Genomic DNA, 19017 nt, shown 5'->3' on the forward strand with positions numbered 1-19017 from the left:
GAAAGCAACACAACATGGACCAAAGACATACACACATGTCAATACAGAACATTCACTTCAGTTAAAAATAATGTAAGTTAAACATCAAAATAGTTCGGTAAATCTGTATTGCTGTTTGAATTCAAAACAACTTTACTGAGCCCAAAGGCAGTTTCGTTTCAGGGTGCTGAAAAATGTATTTCTTTAAGTCAAAATATGTAAAGAAATTACCATTTTAAATTAAATATAACATCATATTCCACAGACTGAATAACATCTGCACAAACATCACACAGTAAGCATTTTAAATAATATAAAAATGAGAATAATGATGTAAAAATGACCATTTGAAACTTCAGTCAAAATCATTTAAAATATTGGTAAATAAAACCATGTAAAAGACAAAAAAATAAAAAAAAAACAGGCTGGGGAAACACGGTGATATAGTGGCTAGCATTGTTGCCTCACACCAGGAAGGTCACAGTCTGAGTCACGTGGAAAATAAAAGAACAGCGAGTGAAGTAAAGTGAGTCTGATTAAGTCCACGTGTTTTAGTAAATTAGTTTATCTTAAAGGGACTTTTACACGTTAATAAAAAATAAATAAATAATAAACTCGGACTTCTCTGACGTTGCAGCTCCTCGGATTTGTTTAATATGTTATGTATGTGATGTTTGTTGGGCTTCAGTTACAAGAGGTAACACGAGTTACAGATTAACCCGGTAAACAGTTAAATCACTGTGTGAGGAGTGTGTGTCTGTGTGTGTGTGTGTTTGTGAGTCACCGCCATCTGATAAGGTCAAGTCAGAGAGAGACGACAGATTAAAATCAAGAAATGAAGACACGCAGCACATGCAGAGAATCTGGATTTACATAGATTAGCTGAAGCATAAATCTTCACTGCTCATAAAACCTTATATGAGAGAAAGTTGGGATTGAGAATCTCCTTTAAATGTTAATCTTGAATCTTTTGAATTCTTTTTCCCCTCTCTGTTTTTACACATATTAACAAATTTAAAGCAACTTTTACCAGTGAAATCAAATGAATGTTAAAAATATGAAGCATACTTGGATGGAGGTCCTGTCCTCTACTTGAAATGTCTTCCTGGAAAAAGAGTTGAAGGAGTTTTGTGTGTCTGAACTTGTCTGCAAAGGAGTCCGAGGCATGCAGGGGGTTGAGTGTGAGGCCTCAGCGTTCACCCGCTTCTCCTCCAGTTTCCCTCAGGACTCACATTCCACACACACACACAGACGCAGAGTAAAAAAAACAACAACATACATGACTTGTCCTTACATAGAAGCAAACACTGACGGTGACACCGCGTCGTGCTCACCCGGGCAAATTCCCGGGCATCCACATCTGCGTCCTCTGGAGACGAGGGTTTAAATCTGCACGTCCCTCGGCGGCGTCTCTTTAGCATCTGTGTCTCTCGGAGAGACGGAGAGACACGTCGCGCGGTTTTAAAACGGCTCGGAAACAAACGGTCGCACAGAAGCTTCTGGGATTCGGTGACAGGAAACGCTGTAAACTGAGGACATCTGCATTTTTATCTGTAAGCTTGCTCTCCTTTTAGCAACTTTCTGTACGCAGTTTTTGAAGGATCAATCAGATTTTTTTGTGGCGGGTAGGTGATTGCCCGAGTATGTTCCCATTCAAATTTGGTCAGAATCGACCCAGCGGCGACGTTGCAAAACGTCATCAAAGTTTAAACAAATCCCGTTCTCTTTAAATGGGCAAAACTGTAAAACATTGTATTAATATCTCTGTCATATCTCATCGGATTTGGACGGAATTTGGTGTGTGTATGCAGGGTCGGACACTCTACCATGGAATAAAATTTCATCCGGATTTAATCCAGATTACAGATTTGGATTTTTGGTTCACAAACATATATGAGCATATATGAGTTAGGGCGTCACATGTTTCACACATTTGTTTAATTTGATCATATTGAACAAACCAGTGAGTGAGTGAGTAAGTGAGTGAGTGAGCCACTGTGATTACATTTGCATTTTGAATGTTAGAGGCTGGAGTCTCAGCTCATTGGTCCCAGCAGCAGCTGTTGACTCACCTCCTTCAGGCAGTGAGGAGGAGCTCCAGCACGACTACAAAGCAGAGCAGCTTGTTGCCCGTTCCTTTTTTTTCCACTGTCCACTCTGACAGAATAACTTCCAGACTTGGAGCTGACTGACTGACTCTCCCACAACAACAGGACGGTAAATAAAACCAGAGCGATTTGACAAGAGAGAAAATTCAACAAGGAGAAGTGAGGGAAGAAGACAAAAACCCCTGCAGAGGATTAAAAGTGAGGAAGGAGAAACTTGTTTGGCAGGTTCTTCTGTGAGGTAATTTCCTCCTCAGTCTCGACTTGGGACACTTTGCATGCAGGACAGGACAGACAGACAGAGACAGACATGGCAAACGGCACGTTGCAGAAGATCGAGGACTGCGAGGCCACGCACACGCGGCTCTACATCTTTTACGCGTCCGTCATGATCGTGATCTTCATCCTGGCGCTGCCGCTCAACGCCTCCGTGCTGCACCTCTTCATATTCAAGCTGAAGTTCTGGAAGTCCAACAGCAACAACATCTTCCTCTTCAACCTGGTGCTGGCCGACATCCTGCTGCTCTTCTGTCTGCCCATCAAGGCCCACAACTTCATCCAGGGCGAGCGGCGCAGTGGCAACGACGTGGTCTGCAAGGCCATGCTCTTCATGCTGTTCCTGAACCGCGGCGCCAGCATCGCCTTCCTCACCGTCACGTCCATCCACCGCTACTTCAACGTGGTGCATCCGGGCAGGAAGAACGTGCTGCGCGTGCTGAAGAAGTCGCCGCACATCTCCGTCCTCATCTGGCTGCTGCTGCTGCCGCTCACCATCCCCACCATGCTCAAGACCTTCGAGTGCTGCAACAGCCACAGGAACGAGGAGGACACCTTGATCAAGGTAAACGTCTGGCGGTGGAAAAGGTTCTTCTCTTCAGTCTTTTTGCTTTCGTTGGAAAATATGATTCATCCTTTTAAAAAGAACAGAGGACTTTTGTGTGGGTGTGTTCATGTGTTCACTTGTGTTTCCTGTCAGTTATAAATATGTAGCAACTCAGTGCTGACTCTGCAACTTTCACACCAATGATGACATGAGACGTTGAAGAAGAACACAAAAATTCTGTGGCACATTTTCGTCAAACTGAAGTGAAGAGATGGTTGGAAAATGGCTAAATTCATTGGTTCACAAACACTGGGTCAGGACCCACTGATGGGACGTGGGAGATATTTTTTCAGGCCCCCAAAGAAACTACTTTTTTTTTTCCTATTTATCTCAGAAGTTGATCTCAAATTAATCACCACCACCACCATGTGTGAGAGGTCCGTTTGTTTTGATGTGTTCAGTAATTCAGATTTTCATCTCCTTCATTAGTTTTTCATACAATTTCTTTGGTGCATTTTTTAAAATATTTTTCATGAAACTGAAATATTGACTGTAAATGAAGAATGTTGGTTGATGTCGTGCACACGGAGCAGAGAAGAAGAATAATGACACTCATCTGTTTCAACAGCTATTTCTGCTGCGACGCTGATGAAAGCTGAGACAAACAGAGTCAACACACGCACACACGCACACACACACACACACACACACACAGAACATATTATTTTACCACAGCGTCTAAGTTGTGTCATTGTTTTATGATTCAATCGTAGATGAGGTTTAATCGAGTACGTTTGACTCTCGTGATAAAAAGTGGTATCCTTCCTGGTATCCTGGTATCCAGAAATTTACAGAAAGTTTACACCAAAATTTCACAAAAAAAAATCAGTGAGCCAAGTAAGTGTGTTGTCGTTACGCTTGTAAAGCACAAAAGTCACCTGGTCAGGACTGAAAGTTAGAAACGTTCCGTCTTTTAAGGTACAGTGTGTAAAATTTAGCAGCATTTAAGCGGGAACTTAAAAATCCAAATGTGTTGCAGAAGATCGGGAGACTGCATCAAAACTGAAAACATGTTTACTTTGTTCTTTGTGAAAACATGAGGGAAACCACCATGTGAGGGACGTCCTGTTTGTTTTCATAATGTGTTCATTAATTCAGGTTTTCATTTAGGAGAGCAACTCTCTCACTGTTTTTAAAACAACTCTGGCTTCTTCCACAGTTTCCTTGTGTTTTCCACGCATTTTTAAATGTGTTTTTGTTATGTTTTTCTTGTATTTTTCAACTTTCTCATGACATTTTCTTTATTTGATCTATTTTTGGTGTATATTTGTGTGTTTTCCCGGATTGACGAGTTTAGTTTTGTTGATGCTGCACGTGATCCAGCCCTAAAAAAACGTTGCTCTCTTGATTTGTCCAGGACGTGGTGGACAGTCTGCGCGAGGCCGTCTTCTTCACGCAGATCCTCATCCCCTTCGTCATCCTCATCTACTGCACAGTGCGCATCGTCAACCGCCTCAGGAAGAAGACGGTCGGCGACAAGACCAAGCTGAGGCGGGCGGTGTTCCTCGTCACCTCCGTCATGGTGGTCTTCTCCCTCTGCTTCCTGCCCTGCACCATCGCCAGGATGGTGCTGCTCATCGTGCGTGTGCAGGACTCCAGCGCGTACGTCCAGGACAAAGCCACGCTGGCCTTCGACGGCCTCATGGTCCTCTCATACGTGGACTGTCTCCTGGACCCGCTGGTCTACTGCTTCTGCAGCACCAAGTTCAAAGGCCTCTACATCTCCAACTACTTCCCGTTCCTGGCGAAGGGCGACACGATGACGGTGGACAGCTCGACGGTGAACACGGCGAACCCGGCGCGCAACAACAAAGTCATTTGAAGGTCGTCGTGGACGAGAATCCTACCTGAGACTCTCAGAGTTTCCCCCTACGCTCACATGGACTCATTTTTACAAAACGGGGGCCTCTGAAAGTAACGTGAAGACAAGCTGTGCAGTTCGAACGGCTCCTGGCACAAATTTGTGCGAGGAGCCTATTGTTATCCTTCAGACTATAATTGTTTTATTATATCGGTGGCTTTTCCTGTCATTTTTGAGGGCGTTAACGTGCATAAAAACTCTTGAAACTTGGCATGGAGGTCTGGTCTGGCTAAAAATGTGATATTGACATAGTTCCCGGGATCTATGGCGCCCGCCTAAGTTCCACCGAATTTCCCAAAACTTGGTGGGAAGATATTATAGACCGATACGAACAAAAAAGTCGACTGTAACCATAGCCTCAACTCAACAGGAAGTAAGCCATTTTGGTGATTTGCACCCAACGTAAATGAGCAAACTCGTTTGAGTGCATTACAATCCGTACTAGACGCATCAAAGGTGAAAAGTTGTCAAAAGGTTTTGCGGATACAAAACGGCACAGCCACGGCAACCCTCTGCGTTTTGGCGAATTTTGACCATTCGCCACGAAACAGGAAGTGCCCTATGACTGCTGCATACGTCAAGTCCCACCGAATTTCCCGAAACTTGGTGGGAAGATGTTATAGACCATGACGGACAAAAAAGTCGACTGTAACCATGGCCTCAACTCAACAGGAAGTTAGCCATTTTGAATATTTGGCGTCTATTTTGGAGATTTCTGCAACGCAACGTAACTGAGCGAGACACATCAAAGGTGAGGAGTTGTTGAAAGGTTTTGCTAATTAACTGCTGACGCGAGGGCCCTGTCTGCGTGCAGTCCTACTTTAAGTTTCTATTTTCTCACAATTCTTAAATAACGACATACAGAGGTCCAGAGGAGCTCCTCGTTGTTTAGAAAAGTATTAATGTTAAGTTTATTTTCTTTAAGGGTGTTTTCTTTTTTTTAAGAGCAGAAGTATGCACATTTTTTGTCTCTTTGGCTTGGACGGTGAAAAAGGAGGAGTTTTTGAACATGAAAGCTCAGGAATCTTATGTGTCTGTCTCATACACTCACACACTCACTAACACACTCACACTCTCACACACACACACACACACACACGGCCGTTATCTGAGCTGTCGGAGCGCCACACTTGTTTTTAACGTGCCAGCGAGAACATCAGCGTACCACCACGGCCGAGACTTTCAATCATTCTTTACTGAGTTTTCCATGAAGATGTGATGGAGGAGGAGGAAAGAAAAAAAAGAGAAACGTTTATGTTCACTGGCAGAAATTCTTTGCTTTGGAGAGAAAAAAACCCCCAAAAAAATAGATGTAATTTAATTTCCTCTGTTACATAACAGTTTAGATAAAAGGCCAAAACAGGAAGCTGGTCATTCATGTTGATGTAAAACTGATGCTTGTTTATACTGTGTGTGTATATATGTATGTATTTTTATGTCTGGGAGAGTTTCTTTGTTGTAAATGAATTTTTAATAAAAAATGTCAATACACTGTCCTTCATTGTGGTTTTGGAAGCTGGAGATGATTTGAAGCAGTTTAAAGCAACAATTCTACAACAACCTTTCAGAATAATACACGTTTTCTCTATGCTGCTTCTTCATGTCATTTTCTCATATTTCTCATTTTCATATATATATATACATACATATATATATATGTATACATATATATATATGTATACATATATATATATACATACACACACACACACACACAGTAGTGTACCGTGGGGTTTCAGTCAGGGCCTTCAGCAATAAAAAGAAAAAAAACCACAACCACATACAAAACACACTATTATGCACTATATTCACGAGACAGTTGAGCTTCAACAACCATAGCGCACACGCACACCACTGCACATCTATAGGCTACTGCATCATTACCACCACATCTTCCGTTATGTCACTCAGCAACCAAAAATTCTTATTGGTACCAGGACAACACAGTTATTTAAAATTCCAAGTCATTTTTACACCTTTTTTTTTCACAGTGATCTTACGTACTGCAGCTTTAAACCACAGTTTATACCACCACTGAATGCATCACTTAGAGCAGTCGTCATGGTAGCTGATGGCCAGACTAAACAAATACTTGACCCAGACTCATTCACAGAAACTCAGCAGTGCGTGTTTAGGACACGCCCACTCTGGTGATGTCATAGGCCGAGACATGAAGTCATTAAAGTCTTATCACTGTGTGTGTGTGTGTGTGTCACAGTGTTTCGCAATTAAACGCAACAGAGGGAAACCCCATCCTTACAGGGACAGTTCCAGTTTCCTGGACACATGAGTTCCTACACCTTATTTTTCAATTCAAGGACTTTTCCAGGACCAATTCCCCTTAAATTCAAGGACTGAATGCGCAGGCCTCGTCTACGTACATCAAGCAACGCAGGGAAACAGTAGGTGGCGCTGTAACAAACACGGGAGACGTTTACATGAAAATCAACTTCACTTTTTTCTTGCACAAAATTCAAGCACTTTCAATGACCCCCATGTCTAGTATTTAGGATTTTAGCAGTTTTCAAAAACTCCCAAGGGCCTTGAAAGTTTTTTTCAAGGATTTCAAGGAGCCGTGGGAATGCTGTCTGAAGCCTTTAACAACAAGAGGCTTTCGTGTCTGTGTAAACCGCTCACCCTCCCACACCAAACCCCATAGAGAAATTCAGGGATTTTCTGATCCACTGTCGCCTTCATTAGTAAAGTTCTAAAGTGTTTTTTTGTGACTCCTGTGACTTTGGCACTTGTAATGCTTTGTACAGATTCACCCGAGTGACACAAATTTCCTAAACGAGGCAGTGGTAATACAGCAGTTCCCCTGTCCGTGTGAGCTTAAAATGCTGATTTTCTAAATGGAGTTTGGTGTGGCTGGGTGTGGAGAAAATGAACTTTTGACTTCAAAATGCAAACATGCAAACACAGGATCATAAAATGTCAGCGTGTCATTAACCAGCGCCTCTGCAAATGTCAACTAACAACGCGTCAGTGTAGGGAAAAAAACACGGCAAATATTAGCCACGTAAACGCAAACACAACACTTGAGGTCACATAGTACAACCTTGTTTTTGTGTGTACTTTTGTCCGGTTGTGGTGTAAATATGTCTTGATGATGTCAAATATACTTAATTCTTGACTTGTTGTTGTTTTTTAGCTATATATACACTGTATATGTACTAAATGTACCAATTTCTTCTTTGTTTACCTGTTGTTACAGACAGTGAACGTGCACAGACACGGACGTGTGAATGCTTCACTTCACGTACGCTCACTCTTAAATTAATTAAAGTCTATTTGGGACGTGGGCGTTTTCGCGAGGTTGTGTTCACCTGCGAGTCGCGACACGTCGTCCTGACAAGAATGCAGCTGTGTGAGTGTTTCCAAATCCCAAAACACTACCTGTGTTATGTTTTTCTTTTTTTCCACCTCCCAAAAATAGAAATAAGCCCTGCTCAAATATGTTCAGTATTAGGGTAAGGGTTTCAGTATTCATTTGTGTCATGATGAGGGATTAATAAACTTTGTAGGCTTTATAATCTCATCAAACTCAAGGACGAACCCTTGAAATACCTTGAGTTAGTTTGATGTAAGACATTACACTGTGTGCTGCCTGTGACTATGACCTATTCTTTAATTATTGTTGTTTTTGTCCTGGTTTTTGCTTTAAAAGTGATATTAGAAGACATTAAACTGCAATAGCTCAATAAAATTAATGTGTAAATAAGACTTTTAAGCAAAAATGCTATTAAATGAGTGAAAATAATGCAGGATTCATGGTATGTTGAGCTACGAGGAGCAGCTAATGTATTTTATTTCTTTTATAACAAATACACGGGTGACGCAAGTGCTTTACAAAATAAAAGCCCTGCAGATGCACAGTGTTACAAACATATGGTATAAAAACAAGTCATACCAAATAAAAATAAAGCATTTTATTTCTGTCTGTTTTTGCTGTTTGGATTCATTCTGCATCATCATATTACCATTCAATATCAAAACTAACACTTTTACTTTGAGATTTTCTCATATATCAAAATTTTAGTGTGATAGAGTCATGTTGCCCCACCTCTTACTGGATACTTGTGGGGGGGGTTTCCCCTAGACACGCCCCCTTTCGACCAGACTGTTTTCCATTTCTTTTTTTAACATTTGGCCCTCATCCTCTTCTGTACTTGCGTAATCAAACAAATAAGCGAGTATTTATGCCAAATCCCTGACATTTGATTCTGCATTCCATAAAAACGAGCCTCGTCTTTTAAGAGTTGTAATCACTCCAGTGATTATATTTCTGCTGACTCGTCCTTCATCTGATCATGATGTTGATGAAACGTGATTATTTCATTAAATGATTATGAACTCTGATTAGCGCTCTTCGAGGACGATATCCGTCAAACGTTTCACTGACTGAAAATGTCACTTCACACGTCCACATGTGTTGTTTTACGCAGCATTAACACATGAATACTGGGGGGTGGTTTTGTGTGGTATTAGCTGTATTAATCAAACAAGTTTTATTTACTTTGTGTTACTTTAATTGCATAGGGATCTATGTTGTTTGAATTTAAAAACGTCCAATTTAACTTTGTTAAAGTAAATCAAAAAATGCAACAATGAAAATGCCTCCTTGACTGTTTTTGGTGAAGAAAATATGGATTAAATAAGAAAACAGTTCTGCACTAAAATTTCACCTCACAAAATATTTTAAATGTGCTTTTTTCATTTCATTGTATTAATGCACTTAAAAAATAAAAAGTTAACTGTATAACCCATTAGCTTATCCTTTTACAGCACCGGAGAACATTTTTGGGGGGTAATTTTAAAAAAAAATTCTTTAAAAAAAAGAATTTTTTTTATTATTTCGACCTCTTTTTTCAATTCAAGTCTCTACGTTTATAGATAAAAGATATTACAGATAATGATGTCACCATAGTATCCGTAAAATGACTCCAGGAAACCACAAATCACAACACGAGGGAGAGTTTAAAAATAGGTCTTTTTTTTGTATTAGATGTTTTAAACAACTTTGTAATCCAGTGTTTTGTTTTGTGATTTTAATGGGTTTTAATTCCTCTTAAAGGTGATGGAGTTGACTTTACTCGTGAATAATTCAATCATAACGTTTCAGTTTCCTCCTGCTCGTCCTCTAGACTCTTGGAGACACATCAGTGAAGACAATTCTGTCTTTTTCATAGCCTAACACTCAGCAGGTTACAGATAAAATCTGTTTTTGTTTTTTGTTCTTTTTGTGCTTGTGTACACAGAGAGGAAATGCAGGCTGTAGCTGGTTCTTTCTTACCTGTGCTGGGACGTGTGTGGACAGGAGGACGTCTGACGGAAATGTGTGCTGAAGCTGTGGAGACAGAGACGCATTAAGACGAGATTGTGGTGAAGATTCAAAGATAAAGTGAATAAGTCAGAGGCAGAATGACAAGATTTCTCACTGAAAATACAAACTAAAATTTAAAAATATACAATAAAAACTAAACATAATGCAGATTTATCTGTGTAGTAAAGTTTTAGGTTGTATTTCTTGAAGTGACGATGATTATTCCAAAGCGTTATGACTTCTGCTTTGATTTGACATCATAAACATAAATATAAACACACTTTATAGAAGTGCATCTCATATTCTAAAACGTCAAAAATAAACACTTGAGCAAAAAATGATGGAGTAACTTATTTCGTCTTTGAGTGTCCAAAAAAGCCCCCAAAAAATTTATTATTATTATTATTTCCAGTGCAGTCCTACACGACGCCACATGATCACAGGTGGAAAGAGTACTGAAATATTCTACTCAAGTAAAAGTAACAGTAGCTTCCAAAAAAAACATACTGAAGTAAAAGTAAAATTACAAATTTTAAAAAGTTACTTTAAAAAGTAATACAAAAAAACCTACTCAATTACAATAAAGTGAGTAAATGTAATTCATTACTTTCCACCTGTGCACGACACAGATGCAAACAGCTACAATGTCCACATTCATTTATGCTTTAAGGAAATAAGAATTCAACGTTTGTTCTTAGAAAAACCAAAAAAAAAGAAGAAGAATCATCAAAAGAGAATCAGGTCAATCTGAGTGAAGCGTGAACATACAAGAGAGAGAAGTGAGAGACAAATGTTTGACCCAGAAGATACGACAGAGTTTGTCACTGTCAGCACATCAGTCCACACACACACACACACACACACACACACTTTGGTAGAAGTTGAAGTCACTCTTTATATATATATATATATATAATATATATATATATATATATATATATATATACATATACATATATATATATATATACACATATACATATATATACATATATATATACATATACATACATATATATACATACATATATATACACACATATATATATATACATATATGTGTGTATATATATATATATATATATATATAATATTACTTAAGTAAAAGTCTTAAAAGTATTTTTCTGATATGGAATTTTTTTTTCTTAAAAATCGCGTAAACACAGACCCGAAAAAAATCTCGGAAACACAGACCCCGAAAAACATCTCATAAATACAGACCCCGAAAAAAAAAATCTCTTATAGACCCTGAAAAAAATCTCTAAAAACAGCCCCCAATTTTTTTTCCTGTCAACTCACACCCCGAAAAAAATCGAGAATTCTTTTCTAGAAAGAAAAAATAAATCTCGTAAAACCGACCCCAGAAAAAAACTCGTAAAAACAGACCCCGAAAATAAAGTATTTGTACTTTTGTTACTTGACAACACAGAGAACAGGAAACGACTCAGATCAAAAGATGAACAGATTTCTGAGAGCTTTCGTATCTGAAACATCGCCCGCAAACCAAATTCTGGGAAACTCTACATGTTGTGATCAAAATAAACTTAAGAGACGAGGATCTTCATGAGCATCTGAGCGTGGACAAAGTAAACAGCCGAGCGTCCTCAACGCGACTGCCATCATTTCTGCTGCTTCAACAAATGCAAACGTTTGAGTAATTTGCATTAACTGCAATTACGCGACACTGTATATATATATATATAATCTTATAATATTATTATAAGATTATACTGCTTTTGTTTTCTCTTGTTGTTTCTGAGTCCACGATGTTCTCTTCTCTTCTCTTTCATCACACACTTTTCCAGCTTTTACAACAGTTGCTCAAACACAGCGCGTTGTTTGCTCAAGGTGCCGGACGGTAACTATTGAGAAAAATATGTATCGTGTGTGTGTGTGTGGTGAGCTGGTACACAACACTCTGCTGTGTCGTCATGTACCACAAAAATATTAACTTCCAGTTTTCTGTATGTGGTTCAGTCACGGACCCTTGGACTGCATTTGTGAAGCTCGATTTCACAATCATAAACTTTTATTTCACTTTTAGAAGCGTTTATTCTGTCAAATGTCTGTATAAAATATTTTATTTTATACATATATATGTATATATATATATGTATATATATATATGTATATATGTATATATATGTACATATATATATACATACATACACATACACCTGTATATATATATATGTATATATATATACACACACACACACGTGTATAAATATATACACATATACGACTAACAAAGTTTTTTTGATTTTTTTCAGATTCTTAAATGTTTTCTTTGCTCCAAATAAATCATTAAAAGGTTGATTATTTTTGGTTTGTGGACAAAACAAGACGTTTGAGATCATCATTTTTTCCGGAAACACTGATCTACAATTTCTCAACATTTTCTGACAACAAAATAATTGACGCATTAATCGAGGATGAAACTAACAATAATAATAGTTTTTATTCTCCACAGATGTGAAGAAAACTTGCTGAAACACCAAGTTACGAGATTATTACAATACTGCAAAATACTCGAGTGAGCACTTGGCGCCATCTAGTGGACCGAAATGTGATTATTTTTTCTTTTCTTTTTGTTTACTGCTAATTCACAAAAAGTGTAATGTTTGTTCGTAAGATCAGTAAAAAAATGACTAAATGAAAAATATAGACACTTGGTGTCTAAAAAGCGATATTATATCACCACGTAAAATATCGCGATATTTCACTTGCCAAAAATAGTTGACGATTAATTTCGTAATTAAAAAAAAAAAAACGCTCCACATTATTCGATAGAAATCTGAGTTGTGGATGTCATATGATGAATGGTTTGTATGGTTGAAAAATGATGGACGTGTGAATTTACATTATTATTATGCTATAATAAAAAGTTAATATCAGTCTACTTATATTTCATAATTTTATAAACACGTCAACACTGACTCACAACTGTCTCCTCTGTCTCTACCTCTCCTCTCTCTTGTCCTGTCTCCTTTGTCTCCCATTTTTCCCTTTCACCACAACCCGTCTAGGCAGAAGGCCGCACATCTTTGAGTCTGGTTCTGTCCAGTGTCTGTTTTTCTCTCCACTGATGCCTGGTGTTTGCTCATTGTGTGAATTGTTGAGTTTATGTACAGAGCCTTGAGTAAATGTGGTCAGACCAGAACCTTTGAAGAACATTTCAGTGCGGCAAATTAAGGTTCATTTGAAAAAAAGAGGTAAACATTTCTTTTTTTTTTAAAAAGTAAACACAGACACAGATGTTTCTCACACTCAAACACAAGCTATTTTCCACCACAACACGATATTTCTGTATTAATGCGTCTTATCTAAACCGTACATCTACTTCTCCACTTCCCTTTTTTTGGTGCACGAGTGTCAGACACTCTCACAGCTCATTATATGATGTTCTTTTTTTGTTTGTTTGTTTGTTTGTTTCAGGACAAAAAGAAAAGAATAGAAAAGAAAAGAAAGAAGGTGCACGGTTGGACATGTTTCTTCAGCGTTGTGGTCGAGGACAACTGTTGCAACGAGAGAGTGAAGGACACAAACCTCACATGCAAACACGACACTCGCCGTGTTAAGACATGCGTGTCATTGCAGAAGTGGTGAATTATTATTACATCACGTCTGAGAAAGAGACTCAGACAAAGAAAAGCTGAATTTCAACCAGTGGTTGTAAATAAATAAATAAAACACTTGTATTGCCCTTATTACTCTATGAATGTGTGATATTTCTGTATCATATTTGCATCATAACCACAAAATTACAAATGAAATCCAGTTTGAAGGCTGTGGGTTTTAAACATTTTTGGTCTGTTCACCTCATACAAGATGGACAAGAACATGGTCCAACAAGCCTCCACATGACACTAACGCCAACATAAGTATAAGTGTACTGCAGTTCTGTTTACTCATGGTTGTCAGATCAACTTTTTTCATAATTGATTTGTTGTTTTCTTTGCTCCATATAAGAAAGAATTCATTAAAACGTACTTGTTTTGGTTTGAATATGAACCTTTTTCAACATTTTCTAACTCCACTATGAAGTCAAATCAGCTGTTTTCGTTGTTGATTTGTTGTTTTTTGTATGTTTTCAACAGATTTTCAGCTTTCTTAAATGTGAATATTTTGCTCCATATAACAAAGAAATCATGAAAACGTCATCATTTCAAGGTTTGGGAGACATTGATCAACATTTGTCGACATTTTCTGGTATTTTATGGACCAACTAAACAGATAATGGATCATCAGAGTGGTAGTGGACTTGGAGTTTTAGTGCAGGCTCTTTCCAGGTTTCATTTATGATAAAACACGTTTGTCCAACGTTCTGGAAAATACTGAAGATATTTGCAGTTTGAAAATAGATTTTGGAGTATTCCAGTTTCAAAAGAGGACAATGAAACTGAATTTACACGATTAAAACATGAATTAATATCACATTAACTTTGAAGCTGTGACTATGAAAGAACAAACCACTCTGAATCTCAATCTCAACCTCCCAGAACGACTAAAATCAAAAAGAGAGAAAGAGAAGGGCCGTGAAGTTGAAGTCAGACACAGAAACAGGGTGGAGAAGCAGAGCAGACACTGTTCGGGGATTTAAAGGCAAACACAAGATTCTTAAGTGAACAAACGGCCAGAATCAAGGAAATGTGATCACACTTGTGCTGTTTTTTCAGTTAAAGGACAAGAAGCAACTTTGTGGACCAAACGTTGGAGGGACTGAGTAACTTTAACATGTTTACTTATCACCTTTTATAAAACTCCTCATGGAACCGCCGTGGAACCACAAAAACGCAAACTATCTATTTCTGAAAAGGTCTTTCGTTAGCACAGAGAATGTATACGTATATAGTTTAGTAACTATGTTTGTTTTTCAGGGACGAGACACCTGGACTATAGGAGACAGAAGGGGACCATTTTGGTCTTCTCTGTCTAACACCAGGTGGCTTCTATATTAAGATAGAATACCTAAAATGGTGAAATGTGAGGTATAGGATGATGTCACAGAACCTTTAAAAGCATGGCCCTGCTCTTATGTGGGCAGAATTGTTGTCGGCAGGAACATTCTCCCGAGCTGCTGCCTGACTTGTAACCAAATAAAATCCCGTTTCGTTCGGTACGAGTCCTGTGTCAGCGAGGTTTCTTTCTGCACCATCAACTCATCACCTATTATTCGTAAGAAGGAAGGAGGCCTGACTAAAACACGACATCATCCTTGTGCGTACTTGTGAAAACGTCATCAGCCTCAGTCCCAGTTCTGTTCCAATTCTCAAGTAAGCGATCAGCGAGGACGGTTCTCAAACCCAGAAGTGTTCTCGCTCCGCCCATGTTTACCAAGTATGCATTGGAGGTGACTTAAGCGTACTTGGGATGGCCATGTATCCCAGAATATATTTTGGCGGAGCATAGCAGCAGATAATAGAAATATAAATCTGAAATAAATATTTTTCTGTGTCCCGGAACAAAGTTTTAACATCGAGGCGAGAAATGAGTCATTTAGAATTCAAACATGTGGTTTGTGTATGAAGATATGACGTATTTATAGTTTGGCAGCGACGTTTGTCGGAGGTGATAAGCTCCGCCTCTGTGGACGCTCTGCGCTCACTGTGCCGGCACAGAGCAGCGTTACCTCGGCTTGTCCTGATGAAGTGATCAGCTGGCTCAGACGTCACTGTCATTACATGCTCGGTGTGATCCATAGATTTGTTGTTGACGTGTTATTTTGTTTTTGATGGAAACGTTTTGACCTGAAATTTTGAATATATATATATATATATATATAATAAATGTATATATATATATATATATATATATATATATATATATATATATATATATATATATATATACACATATAAAGTCGCACGGTTATTGTATCTATATTTAAATACAATATGTAAATATTAGATATGTAGAGTAGTATATATTTGTACACGTCATATATATATATACATACATATATATATATATACATACATATATATATAAGTATATATACTACTCTACAATGCTGTAATATACAGTGCTCAGCGTAAATGAGTACACCCCCTTCGAAAAGTACCATTTTAAACAATATCTCAATGAAAACAAAACAATTTCCAAAATGTTGACAAGACTAAGTTTTTTTAACATCTGTTTAACTTATAACATGAAAGTAAGGTTAATAATATAACTTAGAGAACAAAATTTACTTCACAATTGGGGTGATGCAGAAATGAGTACACCCCACTGAAAGTCTCTGGAGCAAGGCTAAATCTACAAATGTCCAATTTAACAATAATCAACCACAGGTGAGTCTAATTATTCATCACACAGGTGTCCAGCAGACAGTTGACTATAAACCCCTTTCCATTTCATGTTGTTAGCAATGGCACCACATGGAAGAGAAATGTCTCCACATGGAAGAGAAGTGTAAAGAAAATAATTTCTGTACACCGCAAAGGTGAAGACTACAAGAAGATCAGCAAAGCTTTACTTATCAGTCAGAATACTGTAGCAAAAACAGGTGCAACAATTTAAAAAAGATGGAACTGCAACCGTCTCACAGAGACGTCCAGGTCATCCACGGAAGTTAACGCCTGGACAGGAGCGTCTCCTGATGAGAAGGGTCAAAGAAAATCGGCATGTTCACTGCAGTTATCCAAGGAAGTAGAAAGCCAAACTGGGGTGACTATTTCCCGTGACACAATATGGCATACACTGCAGAGGAATGACAAAGATGAACACTACTGGGACTCTGTACTTTGGAGTGATGAGACCAAGATAAATGTTTTGGGAACTGATGGCTTCAAAACTGTATGCGTCGCAAAGGTGAGGAATTCAAAGAAAAATGCATACAGTGAAACATGGTGGTAGCAGTGTCCTTATGTGGGGCTGCATGAGTGCTGCTGGTGTCTTGGAGCTGCGTTTCATTGATGGCATCATGAATACTCAAGTAAGCAAGTACATACTTGCTTACTTGACTATTGAGAAACGGCCAAAAAGAAGAAAACAAAAGTTAGCATGAAGAGAATAAAACACCAAACACAAGAAGAAGACGAAGAAGAAGACAAAGAGAAGCGCCAGCCAATGAAACCAAAAGAGAGAGGCGGGACTATGACATCACGGTTCTTGTAAAGTAACATATAGGTAGTCTACAGGAAATCACATGGGTGGTGTTTTGACATTTTCAAAATATACTGCACACAATGTGGACTACTTTAAAATGTCTGAGGGCGATTGTAGGATGGATATTATGAACTGGAACAGGTTCGAGTTTGAATGATCATCTACGACTGAACTCTAACGTTTCATTAATGTCATTACAAGTCTTGAATAAAGTACCCGAAAGTCACACTTGAGTAAAAGTATGTGACCAGAAAATGACTTTGGTAGAAGTACTTTTTTTTAAATAATATTATGTAAAAGTAAAGTAAGTAAAAGCACTTAAAGACACTTACTGTACTAAATTATCAAAAGTCATTTTCTGATATAAAATGGACTTGAGCAAAGACATGTAACCCCATGTTGTAGCATGTGAATGGGTGAAAACTGCAGTGTACAGCAGCTCATCAAGACTAGAACGCTTTATATAAAATACAGACCATAATGCCAACTCTTTCTCTTCTGATATTATTTGGTAGTAAAGATGGGAAGTAGATAAGTTTAGATAATCATGTCAAGGACTACTTCTGTAGAACTTGAGGAACCAATAAGGTTGCGATATCACTTTGCTTCCTTGAAATGTCAGTTTACTGCGTTTGAAAGAGTGACTACCTGAGAACTGTTGTGCCACTTCTTCCACACATTGTCATAAAAAGGATTCTGGTTCATACAATTTAATCCACATTTGATAGACAGCCTTTTCTCACAGGAAACTAAAACTGAGACTTTGTTACCCGTTTCTCTCCCACACCAAAGTCCATAGAGAAAATCAGCGTTTTTATCTCGCGGGTACACGGGAGCTGCTGGTCAGCTGCTGGTCAGCTGCTGCCTCGTGTGGTCTGTTTGTGTCACTGAGGTAAATCTGAACAACGGATTTCAAACGCCACAGTCACAATATAACACAGTTGAAGTTACTGATGGAGGCAGCAACCGGATCAACAACTCCTGTTTGTTGTGATGTAAAATCGCTGATTTTCGTTGTGGACTTTGGTGCAGGGAGAGTGAGCGGTTCAGAAAGCACCAAGAACCTCCACACAAAAAGCTGCCTTACGTCCAGATGAAGCGGTGAACACATACTTGAGATTGTCAACAGACTTGTGATGATGCAGATTCAGGAGATCAGGAGACTTTGTTGAGCGTCTGTGACTCATGGTACTTTCCAGCACATTGTGTATGCAGATATATAATGTCTTGTCTTCTAGCAGCCTCTACACAAGTGCCCCCCAACACACAATGCAAGAGTCTTTGTGTTACAGGGAAGGAAACTGAAGTTTTGACAGGACATATCTGCAGCAGACGTGTGCGGGCACGGTACGCGTCTGGAAGGAATTTCACACATCTGGATCGGCCAGTTTCTACTCACTGTGTGTAAAACTGAAAGAAGAGGCGACGAAACCTACCCTCAGATTATTCCCAATATCAGGCGTTACCTCGAAGCGGGTTCACACCAACCTTATCTACCTCATCATCATCGTCGTCGTCATCTGAGCAGAAAAGCTGAAACCAACATCCTTCTCTCTAAACCACACCTCCAGCCCACTATAAATCCTTCCTCTGTGAAGAATCAGAGGCAGAACACACGGTCGCATGCACCAAGACAAGGTGGTTCTTCTCCTTTTTCTCTTTTCTTTTTTTGTTTTTTTTTTCTTAGCTGCAGCAGCAGCAGATGAAGATGTGTTCACGCCGCATGTTTCCTCCTCAGAGTGTTTTGGCACGGACG

The 19017-nt window shown here is 38.7% G+C and overlaps 2 protein-coding genes across 10 annotated transcripts in view; one reads left to right on the top strand and one right to left on the bottom strand.

Moving 5' to 3' along the window:
- Window positions 1-19017, bottom strand: part of LOC122783710 — a 43994-nt gene that overhangs the window by 16377 nt on the left and 8600 nt on the right. For 4 of the 9 annotated variants that reach the window (XR_006362075.1, XR_006362073.1, XR_006362072.1 and 1 more), the window contains exon 3: window positions 10122-10175. Coding sequence is in view for 2 of the 9 variants with exons in the window: in XM_044048507.1 (XP_043904442.1) it covers window positions 10122-10175; window positions 18349-18448 (154 nt within the window). In the remaining 7 variants the exon portion in view is untranslated. The other 5 variants (XR_006362077.1, XR_006362076.1, XR_006362074.1 and 2 more) reach the window with 4 other exon arrangements.
- gpr31 (G protein-coupled receptor 31) lies at window positions 2061-5253 on the top strand. The gene is made up of 2 exons (XM_044048505.1): window positions 2061-2925; window positions 4325-5253. The coding sequence occupies exons 1-2, from the start codon at window positions 2395-2397 to the stop codon at window positions 4787-4789; spliced, it is 996 nt and encodes a 331-aa protein (XP_043904440.1). The 5' UTR covers window positions 2061-2394; the 3' UTR covers window positions 4790-5253.

The sequence above is a fragment of the Solea senegalensis genome, linkage group LG17 (assembly GCF_019176455.1).
Source record: "Solea senegalensis isolate Sse05_10M linkage group LG17, IFAPA_SoseM_1, whole genome shotgun sequence".
Classification (NCBI taxonomy): domain Eukaryota; kingdom Metazoa; phylum Chordata; class Actinopteri; order Pleuronectiformes; family Soleidae; genus Solea; species Solea senegalensis.